Source organism: Natator depressus, chromosome 1, assembly GCF_965152275.1.
Source record: "Natator depressus isolate rNatDep1 chromosome 1, rNatDep2.hap1, whole genome shotgun sequence".
Classification (NCBI taxonomy): Eukaryota; Metazoa; Chordata; order Testudines; family Cheloniidae; genus Natator; species Natator depressus.
The window spans coordinates 154,745,997-154,764,934 of NC_134234.1; the positions used below are offsets into that span (position 1 = coordinate 154,745,997).

At 42.2% G+C, this 18,938-nt stretch overlaps 1 protein-coding gene across 1 annotated transcript in view; it reads right to left on the minus strand.

The window, feature by feature from the left end:
• Positions 1-8,662: 8,662 nt before the first annotated feature.
• RRP1B (ribosomal RNA processing 1B) overlaps positions 8,663-18,938 on the minus strand; it is a 32,506-nt gene continuing 22,230 nt past the window's right edge. Inside the window, exons 13-16 of the mRNA XM_074969333.1 lie at positions 17,517-18,256; positions 14,323-14,469; positions 12,894-12,960; positions 8,663-10,621 (exon numbers count right to left, since the gene is read on the minus strand). Coding sequence (XP_074825434.1) covers positions 10,434-10,621; positions 12,894-12,960; positions 14,323-14,469; positions 17,517-18,256 — 1,142 coding nt within the window. The 3' untranslated portion in view covers positions 8,663-10,433. The remainder of the gene's footprint in view (positions 10,622-12,893; positions 12,961-14,322; positions 14,470-17,516; positions 18,257-18,938) is intronic.

Genomic DNA, 18,938 nt, shown 5'->3' on the forward strand with positions numbered 1-18,938 from the left:
TATCTCATCTGTCTTGGAAGATAACCAGCTTCACACTTGGTGAGCACTTGGATGGAAGCAGCTTGATTTTTAAGTTGTCTCTAGCTTAGTAACGTTTCCTTGACTGATTAGTTGCTTTGTAGAAGAACTATTCTATAGGAAGATCTTAGTCAGATAGCCACCTCCCATTCCTGGCTACTGGTGTTTGCTGCATTCTTCTTCCAGAGATGAGACAACAAAGAGAGAAAAAGCCCGTAGTCAAGATATAAAGAAATGAATAGGAAATAAAGATAAATTCTTAATAGCGTATTGGACAATTTGCAGCAATGTACATTAGAAGTGAGCCTGTATACTTTAGTCCCATATTCTTATTTTTTCTTGGTCATAAGATATAAGTATAGCTCAGTGTGTGCCAGTGAAGAAGTCTTACACTAGGTGGTGGCTGTCGGAAGTGCAGATTGAAAACCTAACGGTGTTCTTTTGTTTTTGCCAAATACTGTACAATCTATTCCAGGTGCCTAAAACAATGACACTTAGGGGAGACGACTGCAAGAAGGATGTATGCAGCTGTTTAGTACAACTAGAGATCCATATCTGTTCTTTAAAAGGCACATAGTCAACCTCAATTTTTTGAAAACTAAATTTTCTATTTTCCTGATATAAAAATCCTGTAAATAGTATGTCCTGAAATTTAAAAAAAAATGTCTTAAAGAATCTTTTTCCACTCTTCTACTTATAAGAAATAGGGTCTGTTCTGCAAGTTAATGGACTATATAGGGAAACAATGAAAATTACTATGCACAAAGTGCTGTCAAATGCACAAAGTAAACAAACTTCTTTCACTTTTACTCCACCACTAACTTCCTTCAGTTTTACTAATCTTAGGGGTTACTTGCAACAACAGTAAGTTAAAAAGTTTTCAAACAAGTTATTTTTAGAGTTGGCATCCTTTTAACTTTCATGTGTCAAATGTTTGATGTTAATTCCTACAAAGGAGAACAGGGTCCTCTGAAATATCCGTGCTGGTTACCGGAAGGTCCAGGAATCTTTCAAGTTCTGTTACCTGAATTCCATGAACCATGAAACCCAAGTCTTCAGTCAGTGCAGTGGCTATGTAGGCCTGATACCAGTACACTATTATCAAATAAATATGCTCTAGGGACAGATAACAGGGGCACTGCAATTCTGGGAACAGAACTCTCAGTTACCATTTGCATCCTCTGTTCAAAATAGCAGATGTCAGAGTTATTTTAGCATTATTTTTAAGTAAGGCTACATTTTAGTCATGGGTATTTTTAGTAAAAGTCATGGACAGTAAACAAAAATTCACGGCCTGTGACCTGTCCATGACTTTTACCGTATACCCCTAATTAAAACTGGGGGGAGAGGGAGGAAGGGGGCAGGATGGACTGCCCAGGGGTGCCGCAGGTGGCCCGAGACTATCTCAGCAGTGACTGGTGCGACTGGGGCAGGGGCATGGGTCACTGCAGAAGTCATGGAAAGTCACAGAATTCAGGACCTCCGTGACAAACTTGCAGCCTCATTATTAAGTAATGAAATCCAGGACAGCTGTCATAAGATTCCAATCTTAACTGCAAAAATATTAAAAATAGTTATGCTGTCACTTGAAAAATATATTTACATTTTAAAGAGGAACACTACACTGAGTGGTTGGCTTAATAATGGAAGTTGACATTAAAGACAAATAGTTTGGGACTTGGACTTGTCCACCAAAGGTGTGTTCCAACTTCCATCCAAGGCAACGGTAAATGGGAGTTAGCTAAACCCAAAGTTAGGGAAGACTTCTATACTAAGACCCATGGAAATCCAGGAATTCAGCTCTCATTCATGTATGTATTGTTTTAAGTGTTTTTCCTTTAGTCATCTTTACATGATTTTCCCCTTGTGATGGTCAGATTAGAGTGGGCATCATTTATGTGCACTTTTGAGAAGCTTTCTATATTTTCTACAGGGAAGGAGTGTGGGTCCTGTGGTTCAAATTCCAGCGCTGCCACAGATTACCTGTTTGACCCTGGGCAAGTCAGCAAATTTATCAATGCCTCAGATCCCCAGTGGGGATAATACACTTGCCTACCATCATCAGGTATTGTGAAGATAAATGTCACACACTCAGAAACCTCATTGTTAGGGGCTATAGGAGTACCAATCTAGCTAGCTATTTAGGCTGCAGTCCACTTGAGTGGATTCAGTAGTGGGATTTAAGAAAGGGGCTGGGATCGACAACAAAGTCTGATAACCACTGAACATGTTCACCAGTCACGGCAAGCTTCTCCGCACGGCAGAACCGGAAGCCTGAGCAGGAGAGACCCAACAGCAAAAGGATAGTTCAAGTTCTAAACCAAGTCATGCCTTCGTCTCTGCTGGTCCTCTGCGGAGGATTAACAAACCAAACCCACAAGCATAGCAGATTATATGTGATTTTATCTTCTCACTGCATGCTCATAATTACTGTTACTCAAATGGAATCTTATTCAAACATTGCCAAAATAGATCCCGCCCAAGACACTTATTAAAGTCTGAAGAAATGTATTTTTTAATCTTTCACATTACAAGAGGTCCTGTGCCTGTAAGAGATTTTATTTGGAAAGAAATCACTCTTTCTGGGTTCTTTAGGATATTTATTTTACATTCCTCCCAGAGCCTGTTGCTGTGGGTGAACAGATCATATTTTCGTGACTGAATAATTAGATTTCCAGTATCTTTTAGATACTGAAGGTTTAGTTCTTCAGTCAGGAAAATGTGACCTGACAGTGTTTTAGATGCATGCATATAGCATAGTTCTTGGAATTCTTAGTACTTATGTGATCATTGTAATTGAATACATTATGTTTTACTGCTGGAGAATATACAGAGAGCTGTCACAGTGCGCAACTCTACCCACTTGGGCACCTGAGTGAGGCATAGGGATTATAGCTTTGAGGTATACCTCCTCCCCCAACACTTCCTCAGCTTGGAATTTTAGGGTATATCTACACTACAAAATTAGGTTGATTTTATAGAAGTCGATCTTTAGAAAGCAATTTTATACAGTCGATTGTGTATGTCCCCACTAAGTGCAGTTGGTTGGCGGAGTGCGTCCTCAATACCATGGCTAGCATTGACTCATGGAGTGGTGCACTTTGGGTAGCTATCCAACAGTCTCCGTTACCCATTGGAATTCTGGGTTAAGATCCCATTGCTTAATGGGGCAAAAGCATTGTCGTGGGTGGTTTTGGGGACATGTCGGTCTCACCTCCCTCCCTCCTTGAAAGCAATGGCAAACACTCGTTTCACACCTTTTTTCCTGGGTTACCTGTGCAGACGCCATAGCACGGCAAGCATGGAGCCCGCTCAGATCAGCGCTGCTGTTGTGAGCATTGTAAACACCTTGTGCATTATCCTGCAGTATGTGCAGAACCTGGCTAGAAGATGCCAGCACGAGGACGACTGTGATGAAGACATGGACACAGATGTTCCTGAAAGCAGAGGATGTGGCAATTGGGACATCATGGCGGCAGTGGGGTAAGCTGATACACTGGAACGCCGATTCTGGGCCCGGCAAACAAGCACAGACTGGTGGCGCAGACTATCCCATCCCATAGCGTTACGGGTATGGGATGATTCCCAGTGGCTGCAAAACTTTCGAATGCGTAAGGCCACTTTCCTGGAACTCTGAGAGTTGTTTTCCCCCCTCCCTGAAGCGCAGGAATACCAAGATGAGACCTGCCCTGACAGTTGAGAAGTCGGGAATCAATTTGGAGTGGTCAAATCTACCATGGGGCTGCTGTGATCCAAGTAGCCAAGGCAATCAGTGACCTTCTACTATTAAGGGTAGTGACTCTGGGAAATGTGCAGGTCATAGTGGATGGCTTTGCTGCAATGGGGTTCCCTAACTGTGGTGGGGCGATAGATGGAATGCATATCCCTATCTTGGCACCAGACCACCTTGCCAACCATTATGTAAACCGCAAGGGGTACTTCTCAATGGTGCTGCAAACACTGGTGGATCACAAGGGATGTTTCACCGACATCAGTGTGGGATGGCTGGGAAAGGTGCATGACGCTCGCATCTTTAGGAACTCTGGGTTGTTCGAACAGCTGCAAGAAGGGACTTACTTCCCAGACCAGAAAATTACCGTTGGGGATGTTGAAATGCCAAGTTATCCTTGGGGACCCAGCCTACCCCTTGCTCCTATGGCTCATGAAGCTATACACAGGCAGCCTGGACAGTAGTAAGGAACAGTTCAACTATAGGCTGAGCAAGTGCAGAATGGTGGTAGAATGTGCCTTTGGACGTTTAAAAGCTTGCTGGCGCTGTTTGCTGACTAGGTTAGACCTCAGTGCAACCAATATTTCCATTGTTATTGCTGCTTGCTGTGTGCTCCATAATATCTGAGAGTAAAGGGGAGACATTTATGGCAGGGTGGGAGGTTGAGGCAAATCGCCTGGTGGCCAATTTTGAACAGCCAGACACCAGGGGGATGAGAAGAGCACAGCTAGGCATGCTGCACATCAGAGAGGCTTTGAAAAACAGTTTCATGACTGGCCAGGCTACGGTGTGACAGTTGTGTTTTTTTCTCCTTGATGCAAAACCGCCCCCTTTGTTGAATTTACTTCCCTGTAAGCTAATCTACCTCCCCCCTCTGACCACAGCTGGCAAAGGAAATAAAGTCCCTATTGTTTTGAATCCATGCATTCTTTATTTTTTAAAAAGGAAGATCACTGACAAGGTAGCCCAGGTGGGGTGGGGGGAGGGAAGGACAAGGCCACATTGCTTATTGTAGCCATACTACAAATCAAAGCTGTTTGAATTACAGCCTTCTGTTGCTTGGGTCATCCTCTGGAGTGGAGTGGCTGGGTGCCCAGAGCCTCCCCCTGTGTTGTTGGGCGTCTGGGTGAGGAGGATATGGAACTTGGCAAGGAGGGCAGGCGGTTATACAATGGATGCAGCAGCGGTCCGTGCTCGTTGCCTTTCCTGCAGCTCCACCAGATGCCTGATCATGTCCCTTTGCTCCCGCATTAACCTCAGCATCTCCTCCTGCATGTTCTGATCACGCTCACTGAATGCTTTCCTGGCCTCTGCCACCAAATGTCTCCATGCATTCAGCTGTGCCCTATCAGTGCGGGAGGACTGCATGAGCTTGGAAAACATGTCATTGCGAGTGTTTTTTTCATCTTCTAATCTGCGATAACCTCAGGGACGGAGTTGATACTGGGAGCATAGAAACATTTTCACCTGCAGGGGGGATAAAAAGGGAGAGTAAATTTTAAGATACATTTCTGAGAACAAAAGGGAGACTCTTTCACAGTGAATCAAGCAATTCACAGCAGACAGCACATGTGCTTTAGGTAAAAGGTCACATTTTGCCTTTTATATTGAGCGCCTGCCGGTATGGTGACGTCACACATGGCTGGACAACAGAATTCGGTTTCCAGGCAGCCATGGTAAGCCAAAGGATACATGGGTTTAGCTTCTTCCGCCTTCATAACATGTGGGAATGGTTTCAAACTGCAGTGCCCTCCTTTCCCATAGCAAGCAATGCCGGTTGGATCTGCCATTTAAAAGGAAGGGCTGCGCTTTTGGAGTGGATGTGCAGTGCACCCTTCCTCCACCACATGGCTATTCTCTGGGATGATCCCTTTTAACCAAGTGCAAACAGCCCAGCATGAACGGGGTCATTTTACTGTTCCCTTACAAAAATTCCCGTTTCAACCAGGTGACCGTGAATGATATCACTCTCCTGAGGCAGACTCAGAAAGATAAAGACTGAATGTTGCTTGAATGCAACCAAAACTCAGGACCATTCGCTGCCATGCTTTGTGCTGCAGTGATTCTGGACTACTTGCTACTGGCTTGGTGTGGTAAAGTGTCCTACCATGGAGGACGAAATAAGGCAGCCCTCCCCAGAAACCTTCTGCAAAGGCTTTCAGAGCACCTCCAGGAGAGCTTCACGGAGATGTCCCTGGAGGATTCCCGCTCCATCCCCAAACACGTTAACAGACTTTTCCAGTAGCTGTACTGGCCACTAATGCATCCCAATTCTTCAGGGCAAATCAAACATTAAACACTATTGTTTTTAACCCCTGTAGTGCAGTTACAAATGTGCACTCACCAGAGGTGCCTTCTCTGCCTTCAGGGTCTGGGAACCCACCGTGGGAGGGTATTGGCTCCAGAGTGATGAAAAGGTCCTGGCTGCCGGGGAGAATGGAATCTCCGCTTGCCTGGTGCGCATTGTCCTCCTCCTCATCCACAAAATCCTCCTCCGTGTTGCGCGAGACTCCCCACTTGCAGGTGTCCATGGACAGTGGTGGAGTAGTGGTAGGGTCCCCCCCTAGAATGGCATGCAGTTGATCATAGAAGCGGCATGTATGGGGCTCTGACCCGGAGCAACCATTTGCCTCCTTTGTCTTTTGGTAGGCTTGCCTGAGCTCCTTGACTTTGATGCGGCACTGCTGTGTGTCCCTGGTGTAGCTTCTCTCCGCCATGCCCTGTGTGATTTTGGCACATATTAGCATTTCTTCTTTTTGATCAGAGTTCTGCCTGCACAGATTCTTCTCCCCATACAGCAATCAGATCCAGTGTCTCCCATTCGCTCCATGCTGGAGCTGCATGGTCACCTGTGCTGCTGAGCTTGCCATGCTGACCAAACAGGAAATGAAATTCAAAAAATTCAAAAAGTTCCCGGGGCTTTTCCAGCGTACCTGGCTAGTGCATCGGAATTGAAAGTGCTGTCCAGAGTGGTCACATTGGAGCACTCTGGGATAGCTCCCAGAGGCCAATACTGTCGAACTGCACAATGCTGCATGTGCACTACCCTAAATTCGACTTAAGGTGGTCGATTTTAGCGCTACTCCCCTTGTGATGGTGGAGGAGTACAGCAGTCGATTTTAAGAACCCTTTAGGTCGACGGAACGGGATTGGTTGTGTAGCCGCATCGCTTATAAAGTCGACCTAATGCAGCTAAATTCAACCTAACCTCGTAGTGTAGACCAGGGCTAAATTGCCAAGTAGTTATGGTATTTATCTTATTTTGTTTCTTTTAAGGAGTCTTTATTCTTCTGTTGACATCTACTCAATGGTTCCTATTACAATGGCCATGTGGACACGCATGTTCAGCCACTACTAACCTCTTTACTTCCAATATGCACATGATACCTCCTCAGTTCTGGGTATTACCAAAAAAAAAAGGAAACAGACCAAAAAACAAACAAACAACAAAAAAATCACTGCAAGATACAAAATCCACAGAAAAGACAGTTTTATTGGACTTGACTAAAAGATCCAATGTTTAACCATCCATATTTATATTAACAGTGCAGTTGCAGATGTACACAAAGTAATGCAACAAACATATTTCCTGCCTGCAATAAAAGTTATGTTCAGGAAACAAGAGAATAAAAGGAACGAGTGCACACAAAGCTTTAAGCTTTGATAAAAAATAAAAGCTTTTACAGACAGATATTTTAAATACAATTTTAAACAGGTTTTCCTCGAGGATTCGTTCTGTGCTTTTGAGTTCATCTAAAACTATAAAGAATTACAAACTATCAGAAAAATTTGACAAGTACAAAGTTGACCAGATTTATAAAAAAATGGAGAGAGATCCCCATTATGAAATATTGTCTTTTTAATCCTAACCACATTAACTCCACCCTTCTGTTTATTTCAACGCTGAATATGGTTGGCAGCTGCAGATTTGGAATAAAATTATTAAGTGATATCAACCTGATTAGAACCCACTTTTAAAAAAAATCCATTTTTTTGTACTACAATTGTGTTTGCACAGTGGGTATCCCAGATGTTGCATTAATTTCTCCTTTTATTTATCTTCAAATGTTTATTGGAATTTCCATTACTGAAATGTTCTGGGTAATTTAATCAATTTAATCTAGAAATTGCGATGACAGTTTTTTGGGTTTTCTTAAAAGCTTGTCCTTAATGAAATTCCAGGCACCACTGAAGAAAATGAAATACATACTACACATGCATATTTACAAGACATTCCACCAATATAATGGTACAGACACAGTATGCATAAATCCATGAACCCCAATGAACAATCATATCACTACAATATTCATTAAACGGTGACTGCCATTTTTACCCACACCATTTAGCATCTGTGGGTGACAGTACATTTGGACAAGCACTGGGTCACAGGATCCAGAACCAGTAAAGAGGGATGAGATAATTTAAAGATGCTTGCAGAAAGATTTAAAAAAAAATGGACATTTTGTTTCAACTTCTGATCACCAGTGTCTCTACATACACCAGGTTCAACCCACTGATTGTGTTGCATCTACATCCTTGGAGGAATACGGAATCTCAAACATAATGCATTAAAGTCCATGCACATACAAATGCTATTATGCATATTCCACAAGAGACTTCTTACCCACAGTACAAGGTAAACAGCACAACATATTATTGATTAGTCCTTGTTAACTCCTACTCACCACTGTCTTCTCAGAATAAGTCATTTTCTTCGATACAATGAGAATTTCTCATATTTATGAATTAATAATGTACCAAACAGTAAATATTAATATTGTTGTCAGATGTATGCTCCTTAGTTCTTTATTGAGCAGCCAGATCAATAACAAAAAATACAGCCCACTGAAATTCAGTCCTTCATTTTGACTGAGTAGTAACATTCAAACAGCAGGACTAAATGATTTTCTAAAACTCTCATGTCAGTACCACAAGCCATTGACTGGCATTAATTTAGCGTAATAGCAAGAGCCATTTAACACTGAGCACCATCAATTTACAATTATACAACATTTTGGAGAAATTGTAAATGAACTGGTTTCTCAGAAGGTACAGTTTCATTCTAGTAGCTGTTGGAACTATTTGGCAGAGGACAGCAGGTACCAAATACTGGTCAAAAGATATGGATCTATCTATCTTTCTAGATAGATGTTACATATTTACTCCGTTGGCTGAAGTAAACATCTGAGTTTTGATATGACAAGATAATGATATAGGCTTTCTGTGCCTATGGATTCCCAGAAGTAACAGAGGGAAATTAAATGAATAGTTGTGTCCTGACACTCCACTGTGCTTTAAGACTGAAGTCCAAAGCAAAGGTCTGGTTCAAATCTTTTTCTATAAGCAGGTCTTTCAGAAAAGACCTACTGCATCAGATTATAGAATAGTTCCCCCCTGCCCCATCATAATTTGTCAGAATAAATTAATGGTCTGTTACAGAAGTTTCTCTCGTTCTTGACTGAAGTCATAAGAGTAAGAAACAAAATTAAAACAAAAGTCAAATCATAGGATAATCATAGAATACCTGAATATTCCATGCAGAATAAAACATACCAAAAAAAAAAAAAGATCCTGTAGAAATAATGCTTCTGGTTCTACCTTAAAGAAAAAACTATGAGCTGCTTGGGCTATAAAGCTCTACCTTGTTTTTAAAGGCACCAAGGTTTTCAGAGAGATGCGTATTCTAAACAAAGATGCACTATTCTGATCTCACTTGCTTTAATATGGTATAAACTTCATTCAGTGAATGAAAGTCTGACCTCTGCTCAAAATGTAGTGACGCCAATTGATAGAGGAGGAAACAAAGATTGTTTTGAAACTTTTGCAATCTCTTTGGGAAAGAAGACAGAACTGAACATTAAAATACAAGAGACTTCTCAAATATGATAGCATTATTGCAGTTGTAGTAGGTAAAAGGAAGAATGTGGAAAAGCCAACTCTGCCACCACAAGTGATAGTGAAGTACAAGTCAGATTTGGTACTTGTTTTACAGATATTCAGGTGGTTTGCATATAAGCAGCTGACTGGCCAATCAATGTCAGGGGTTTGTAGATGAAATGATCATCTGAACAGCTACTTTATTTCTAATCCATGGAAAAAAGTTTTGCTGCCATGAGGAAGGCTACTGAAAGTGAAGTGGTCCATTAAAACAGAGACACTAGGTTTCAATCGTCAGAAGTCGATTAAACAGCTCATTAGTAAAAAAAGACTAAACCAAAATGCCAGTGATCAGAATGACATATGAGGCAATAGTCAGGAGCAAATCTGTAAATACACTGACAGCTGACTAGTAGGTTTAAACATCCACATTTTCTCTTTAACATCCTGACCTGCTGAAGACAGTCAAGCAGCTTGAAGAGCAAGTTTTCTTAATCAGTCTCGAAGTATTGACCCTAACATTCTTTAACTAGCAAATCTCTTGAGAATGTCATGGGGAGAGACCACACCTTTTGGAAATCTGGGCAGAGTTTCATTTTAATCCCTTTTCTGTAACAGGTGGAACAAGGTACTTCACAAGGTACAGCTGAAAATGTGGTAAAATCAGCTGTATCCCAGGTCATAATCAGAACCTTTTATATACACTTCAGAGCAATTTAAAAAAATAGAGAAGTCCAAAATACCTCCAGAGAAAGTTCTAGTTTCCTGAAATGTCATGTACAAAAGTAGGCCACTCCAAGTTGGCTTAAAAGAAGTCCATAGCAGTTGGTCTCTTCTTAGCTGGTGTTACAAATGATTTCTTCATCTGGGGCTCTCCTGTGGGTGTACCAGGTGACTTCAGCACCCCATGGGGAGGCTTTTGTTCAGGGTTGAAAGCCACCCGGGAGGCTCCTTCTGGGCTCACTAAGATACTTTTGTCTGTCTTTTTAAATTCTGTCAAATAAAAGTTAAAGGACAAAGCTATTAGAGAGCCAGACATTGAGAGATTTAGGCAGCTCCCCAGTTCCCTGATTTCCTTGGTACCCATTTGGGTGCCAGAGCAATCTGCCATTAATGCACGAGATCCAGGCTGTTAGCAAAAATCAAAAACCTAAAGATTTGCGGGGAGGGGGTACAGAAGAGGTCAGCCTGAATATCCAGCTCCTGATGGTGCCTTATCACTCTCTCTTTAGGTTGTGCTACCACCTCCAGCTGTAACCCACGGACTGACTGGTGGTACCCAGAGAGAACTGGCTGGCCATGTGGTGCAGCTCTCCTTGTTACCAGATCCTCTATCGTGTTAAAAGCCAGCTAAATACTTCCCTCCTATTCCTGCAGCTGCCAGTTATTCCACGATCGTAAGTGGGAGGCAAGGTACCCAAAAACACTCTCTTTGTAAAGAGACAATTCAGACTGAGAGCCCTTGATTTAGGTTTCCTAACAAAATTTACATCTTCCCATTGAAAGGAAGGAAAGGAACAAGGACACTATTCATACTGTTTAAATCCCATGGTCCTAGCGTTTGATGACCATTGCTGGCAGCAGGGTTTAAGCATCTTAATTCTCCTCACAAAGATGGTTTATGAGCACAAAAACACACACACACACACACCCCCACGCACCCACGGGAAAATATACAGTCTGTTACTCCAGTGCTGAAATAATAAGATGTGATCTGCATCTTAGAGAGGGACGAAAAGGTAAGAAAATGGATACCTTGCCTCATTACATTAGAAATCAATTTCAATTTTATACACATCAATATGTCCCCAAGAAAAGCATGGACATGTAACAGTTTGTGTGTGGGGATACTTATTTGTTAATATCATAGTCAGCAGAGGCAGCCAAAGTAAAACTGGAATTTTGCCGTAACAATGGTGATTCCCCTCCCGTGGAGCATGGGCCATCAGTGTTTCACAGATGTTTCTGCTGGGAGGCAGAATGAAGCAGTGGGGAATCTGAAGAAGAGGAGTTTCACAGAATCACAGAAACTAAGACTGGACAGGACTTCAATAGGTCATCTAGTCCAATCCTTCCTCAATGCAGGGGATTAAGTATTACCTAGACCATCCCTGACAGGTGTTCGTCATTGGAGGTTTTTAAGAACAGGTTTGACAGATTTCACAACCTCCCTAGGTAATTTGTTCCAGTGCTTAAACTACCCTTACTGTTAAGAAATGGTTCCTAATGTTTAACCTAAATCTCTCCTGCTGCAATGTAAGCCCATTACTTCTTGTCCTGACCTCAGTGGATCAGGAGAACAATTTATCACCCTTCTCTTTAAAACAACCTTTTATGAACTTGAACACTTATCATATCCCCCCCGTCTTCTCTACTCCAAACTAAACAGACCCAATTTTTTCAATCTTTCCTCATAGCTCATGTTTTCTAGACCTTTCATCATTTTTTGTTGCTCTTCTCTGGACTTTCTCCAATTTGTCCACATCTTTCCTGAACCGTGGAGTCCAAAACTGGACACAGTACTCCAGTTGAAGTCTTCTCAGTGCTGAGTAGAGTGGAAGAATTACTTGTCATGTCTTGCTTACAACACTCCGGCTAATACATCCCAGAATGATCTTTATTTTTTCTGCAACAGTGTTACAGTGATGACTTATATTTAGTTTGTGATCCAATATAACCCCCAGATCCCTTTCTGCAGTACTCCCTCCTAAGCAATTTCCCATTTTGTATTTGTGCAATTGATTACTCCTCCCTAAGTGGACTACTTTGCATTGGATTCTTTTTGAATTTCATCCTTCTTCTCAAGTTTATCAATTTGAATTCTAATCCTGCCCTCCAAAGCACTTGCAACTTCTCCCAGTCTGCAAACTTTATACGTGTGCTCTCTATGCTATTATCCAAATAATTTATAAGGATATTGAATAGAACCGGACACAGGACAGATCCATGCGGGACCCCACTTGATATGCCCATCCAGCTTGACTGTGAACCATGGATAACTACTCTTTAAGAATGGTTTTCCAACCAGTTGTCCACCCACCTTATAGTAGGTTCGTGTATATATTTCCTTAATTTATGAGATCATATACAGCATCAAAAACAATACCAAAATTGTGACAAAAAGACAAACTCCAGAAGCGGCATCCGACAGGTTCCACATCCACCTCTATATACTGTTTGTGTAGATCTCACCTCCCCCGCTTTCATCCTTGCCCCACTGCACCTCAAAAGACATGGTGAAGGTATGCAGACACATTAAACTCACCTGCAGTCATGTTCTTATTCAATCCAAAGGTGACTTTTTTGGAGCTGGAACACTGCAGCATGTTTAACTACAGAATAAAAAGAAGATGGCAAATAAAGGTTGATTTGAGACAACATTACGTTCCGTTTCCCTGCTGAAACTCTTGAGGAGTCCCAGTTTCTTCCCCTGTTGTAGATACCCTCCCCACCTTAAAGGCCTAGGCACAGCAGTATTTGCTTAGCAGCTACCATCGTAATGGACAAGAACGAATGATATTTCTTAAAGCTGACTAGATAGCCTGCCAACAATTGAGAAGATTGTCTTTCCTCCCAGGTGTTAAGTACACTGGCCTGACAGCACTCTTAGCCCACCGAGTTATGAGGGTGTTACAAAGCATAATTTGAACAGGGTTTAGAAATAGTGAGAGAAAGTTTAAGAGGCTTATATGGAAACAAGTAGGCTGTTTCAGAAGGCCTCTTCTGTTACAAGCCTCCATGAAAAGAAAGAACTGCAAAGCTTAGAGCCCATCTGTAATTATTTGTTCTTTTATTATTCTCAAAATAATGTAAACACTCAAAACTGCTCTTTCCACAAGAGGGATTTCTTTTAAACAATGAATGATGTCACCATCCCAGTTTGTCAGCCTTAGAAAATATGCCTGAATCAGTTTACACTACTCAAGTGGTTTGTTAGGTAATATTTTTATTATTATTTTAAAACTGCCTATTTTACAGGTGTTGAGAAGATTAGTGCAGTTTATTAGGGGAGACTGAAGTGGTGGCAGAGCTTGGTTAGACATAGACAGAGGCTTCACTTTCCACCTTACTCCCTGAAGAGGAAGACAACCACCCGCAAGAGCAACCCAGACAGAAGATGTTGCAACTGTGGGGATGATCATTATGATCAACTCAGATGGCAGATAATCCAGCCATGTACAAGCAACAAGTTAAATAAAATTACTTTTGAAGAGTTTAAACTGCTCACACTGACAGCTTTGCTTGTGTGTGTAAAAAGTGTGTGTGCGCGCGCGCGCGCGTATAAAACTTTTTGAATGGACAATTAAAAACCCCACGGCAATCACAACTCTATCTGCTGAGGAGCTCCAGGCCAGTTTTCATCGAGGTTAGGGTTCCCAAACTTTTACCAAGTATGAACAGTGCTGAGAATTTGCCAGGAGCCTCAGGGCTGCATCTAGTTTGCACAGGATGGAGCAGACAACAGCTGCCCTTCCACAGTCACAGATGTTGCCCATGGAGACTATAGGTCCCAGCAAAACTAGACTGAGACACTGGTGTGATCCAGATGGAGTATCACAGGCTGGGACCCACATCTGGGCAAGCTGCCCTCTGTTTTTGTAGATGCAGGTGGCTGTGAGCCACATCTTGGAGTTCCATGAGCCATACTTAAGGCAACCCCCCAATTTTGGCAGACCAAATCAGGGTCATTTTACCTGCATGGAGGCTCTGGTTGAAGAGAGGCTGCCTTTGGCTTTCCTGAAGAACACTGGCTTTGGTAAAGTTGTTTTTTCAAATTTCATGAAGTCATTCCCTGTCTTTGCCTTCTTTTTCTTTAATGGAGCGAGAGTGCCACCAATCTCCTAAGAGGAGGGGAAAAATAAAACAAAAAAGTTTACTCAGTGTGAGAAAAAGAGCAGCAGCTAACTGAGAAATAGAGGATGCTAGGGTTAGTGCTAGCCATTTGCCAGTGGTGGCCATAGCTAAACAATGGAAACTCGTCATGAATGAATGTTAGTTTGCAGTCACCTGATAGCCCCCTGGTTAACATTTGCCCCCATTACAAAAATGCCTCACAAGTTTGCATGATTGGAAATCTCTGTTCAAGAAAGGTCAGTGCTGGAATAGCAAGACTGCTGAATGGGAAAAGGAGGTGCAGTGATGGAGTTCTGGAAGGTGAAGGGAATTTGTAAGACACGTGCCTGCTCTGTCAGGGTCCAGATAGTGGCATCATTTTCAGGAGCACAAGGTTCCCCTACTCCCCTCTATGTCCATCTGGGAGCTCTGAAGCTTTCCCCTTTCCCTCTGCCCCACTAGGGTCAAAGATTGCTTTTGGGTCCGTTTAACTCTACTCCTCTGTCCATCCAGCTAAAGGAGTGGACAGGATGCTACTGAGAGATACAAAGCATGCTTTCCTCTCTAGGGACTGAATATGCTAACATCTTAGCCTGGGGACCCAGAAAGCTACCAGGAACGAAACCAAAAGTCTCTTGTAGAGCACTGGCCACTGAGTGGCTGCCCTCTCCTCATAATCTAAACTAGCATTTTTCAGTTTGTCTATTTAAAAAATATATAAATAAATAAAAGGAGGGGGAGATCAGAGGGGTCCCTTTTCAACACAATCTGAATCTCATGATCACCAATGGGACCAGAACTAATAAAATTATGCTCCACTTTAAACAATGCAGAAGTCTTAGCTTCCCAATTTCAACAGGCAAACTGGGAAGCAATTCTGAACATTTCTGGTTTTGCCCTTTTCTATTCTTTTATGATGTATAGAGTTGCTTCTTCCCATTCTCAAAATTTTTCATGCTTGGGAAACCAAGAATCAAAACATCTCCAACTCCTCTCTGCTGGAGGCAGGGCAATTTGCAGTTCAGGATACAGCTTTGTGGGACATCATTCTTCAGGTGTAGCTAAGCTCCTCCATCAAAGACAGAGAAGTGAGAACCTGAGATTACACAATTTAAAACAAAAGATTTAAAAAAAGAGGAATCCATCTTTATACATCATAAAGGAGTGAAGCAGTATTTAGTTATGCACCAGAGACAGGTTTAAAGATTCAATATCTTGCAAACTCTCCAATGGCAGAAATGTGAGATTTGCAATTTGGAAATGCCAATTTCCAATACTATCGTGAAGCACTCATTCTCTGAACACATAGCCCTTTAAAAAAATGATCACAGTATTATGTATAAAAAGCTCTGGAAACTTTCTAACAGTATCATATGTATGAGTTATTAGTCCTCCAAGGACCATACCATTAGGCCTCGTCTATACACAAATTCGTACAGGTTTAACTAAAGATGTGTTTTAGAATAAAAAAAATCAGGGTTGGAAGGGACCTCAGGAGGTCATCTAGTCCAACCCCCTGCTCAAAGCAGGACCAATCCTCAACTAAATCATCCCAGCCAGGGCCTTCTCAAGCCTGACCTTAAAAACCTCAAAGGAAGGAGATTCCATCACCTCCCTAGGTAACCCATTCCAGTGCTTCACCACCCTCCTCGTGAGAAAGGTTTTCCTAATATCCAACCTAAACCTCCCCCACTGCAACTTGAGACCATTACTCCTTGTTCTGTCATCTGCTACCACTGACAACAGTCTAGATCCATACTCTTTGGAACCCCCTTTCAGGTAGTTGAAAGCAGCTATCAAACTCCCCCTCAGTCTTCTCTTCTGCAGACTAAATAATCCCAGTTCCCTCAGCCTCTCCCCATAAGTCATGTGCTCCAGACCCTGAATCATTTTTGTTGCCCTCCGCTGGACTCTTTCCAATTTTTCCACATCCTTCTTGTAGTGTGGGACACAAAACTGGACACAGTACTCCAGATGAGGCCTCACCAATGCCAAATAGAGGGGAATGATCACATCCCTCGATCTGCTGGCTATGCTCCTACTTGTACAGCCCAAAATGCCGTTAGCCTTCTTGGCAACAAGGGCAGACTGTTGACTCATATCCAGCTTCTCGTCCACTGTAACCCCTAGGGTCCTTTTCTGCAGAACTGCTGCCTAGCCACTCGCTCCCTAGTCTGTAGCAGTCTGTAGAAGGGATTCTTCCTTCCTAAGTGCAGGACTCTGCACTTGTCCTTGTTGAACCTCATCAGATTTCTTTTGGCCCAATCCTCTAATTTGTCTAGGTTTTAAAACTTGTTTAAATTGGTGTGTAACCAAGGCATACACAGTACTTAAGTAACCTGGTTTTTAAGGAAGAGGAACAAACGATGCATAAATGTTTCCAGAATAGTTTCCTTTGAACCATGGAAAAGACAAAATGAATGGTGTGAGGTGAAAAACTGGGACTAAAATGTCTGAAATACATCAGGAAACAAAATGAAAATATATAACTTGTAAATATTCAATAATTTTCATTAAGGAAAACTCAGAATATTTCAAGGGAAAAACAAAACAAAAACAGACAAACACTGCAGGAATCCTGGCAAAGTCATAACCTGCAAAATATTTGTGGACTCTAAATGCTTTGTAAATTCAGACTGCCTCCACTTACCCCCCCAGGGAGGGTGTAAGGGACAAAAATCAAAATGATCATAATTTGTTGCAAGGAACTATTATTGTTGCATCAGAGATGGCCTCCTGGCCAAGAACAAGTTGAGCACAGTATTGGATGCAATGCCCTTCTTCCAAGAATTTGGCTCATTCACACAAGTAGTCATGGAAGCACTATGAGCAATGAAAGTCATGACCTTAGATTCAGATACATGACATTCCTGGGTGTTGAAAGAGGGTAAATATACACATAGGACCCTCCCACTCCCTTAATTCCCAATTGATATTGTTATTCCTTGACAAGGGGAATTTAATGCATGTAAAAAAGCCATCCTATAGACCACTCAGCTCAAACTGAATTCAAACAAGCCTCACAGGCAAAAGAGAATTAGAACCCTCTGCTTACACTCTTTTTGCTTTTCTTGCATGCAGCCTCAAGAAATCCCTTCACTTCCACAGAGTTTATCACTTCCTTGATCTTCCTTTTCTTTTTCAGGGATGGTGGTTTCTGGTTTGAGACCCTGAGCCCGTCTAAACTGCCTAACTTAGGTTTTTTCTTCAATTTGACTTTTTGGGGCAGTGTGGATTCAAAGTCCCCTTCTCCTGTAAGGCTATTCTGAAAGCTTTCCTGTTCTGACTGAAGAGCAGCCTGTTCAGATAAGCCATTGAGTAAGACAGTCCCCATTTTCTGTTTCTTTTTTACTATCTTGGTAGTAGTTACAGTGGCAGAGTCACTGCCATCCCACAGGGCAATGGCATTAGCTGGTCCATTTTGAGATACAGGTTTTACATGAACCTTCTGCAGTTTTGTATTCTTTATCTTGAGTTGTCTCCTTTTATTCTGCATCACGTCCGTCAGAGCATCCTGTGCACAGCTGTCGCCATCTCCTCCACTGCTGATTACTCCAATTCCAGTCTCAGTTGCTTCTTGGTCTAGAGATTTATTTTTTCTTTTACTAGTTTCTGGTGCTCTGCCCTTGTCGGGTTCTTCAGGTTCAACTGCATCAGGTACCCCCTCCTCACTTGTCCCATCAGCTGTGCCCGAGTCTGCAATTTGACAGTCCCTCTTCTTCCGCCTCTTCCTCTTCTTCTGGAGTCTTGATGCATCATCTTCCTCCGTACTTGATGCCTCTTTTCCATCCTTCTCTGCAAGGAGGCAAAATCAGAAGCAGTAACATTTAACCCAAATATAAAATGAAAAAAGACAACTGCAATAGAGAAGTTGCTTTCCTTACATCTCTAAATCTTTACTGCACATAGGGCCACTGAGAGTCTATAACATTTTTTCCAGGCCTATTAATGCTTTTCTTGCCTTTTTTCATGTTACTGCCTGGTTGCCAGCAGTTGCCCATGAATAGTTCTAATGTAGTAATATCTCCACCCCATCAAGGTGCTCTCTCTTGGAGGCCTTCCTGCTGCCATTAAAAGGCAGCTTATGTGTCAGCCGACTCTGGGAGATTTTCTTGAAGAACATTAAGCTTGTAGCAATGTAAATGCAAACCCTGATGGTAGAAACAGCTGTAATGTCTCCTAGATAGCTTATTTCCATTCCTCTCTTCCAGACATTCCCCCTAATTGCTAAATGTTCTAATGGCATTCCTCTTTCAAGAGGACAGATATGTTCTTGCTTTCACAGTAAATACCAATAGTACTTCTTGATTGGGTAAAGGCAAAGCACAGCTTCTTCCCAATCTGCCGCATATTGGGTGGAATCCTAGCTCTACTGACGTCAGTGGCCAAATTCCCATGGACTTCAATGAGGTCACGGTTTCACCCGTTACCCTTCACTGCAATGAGACTCAGAAACCGGTGAATCCCAAGCAACTGA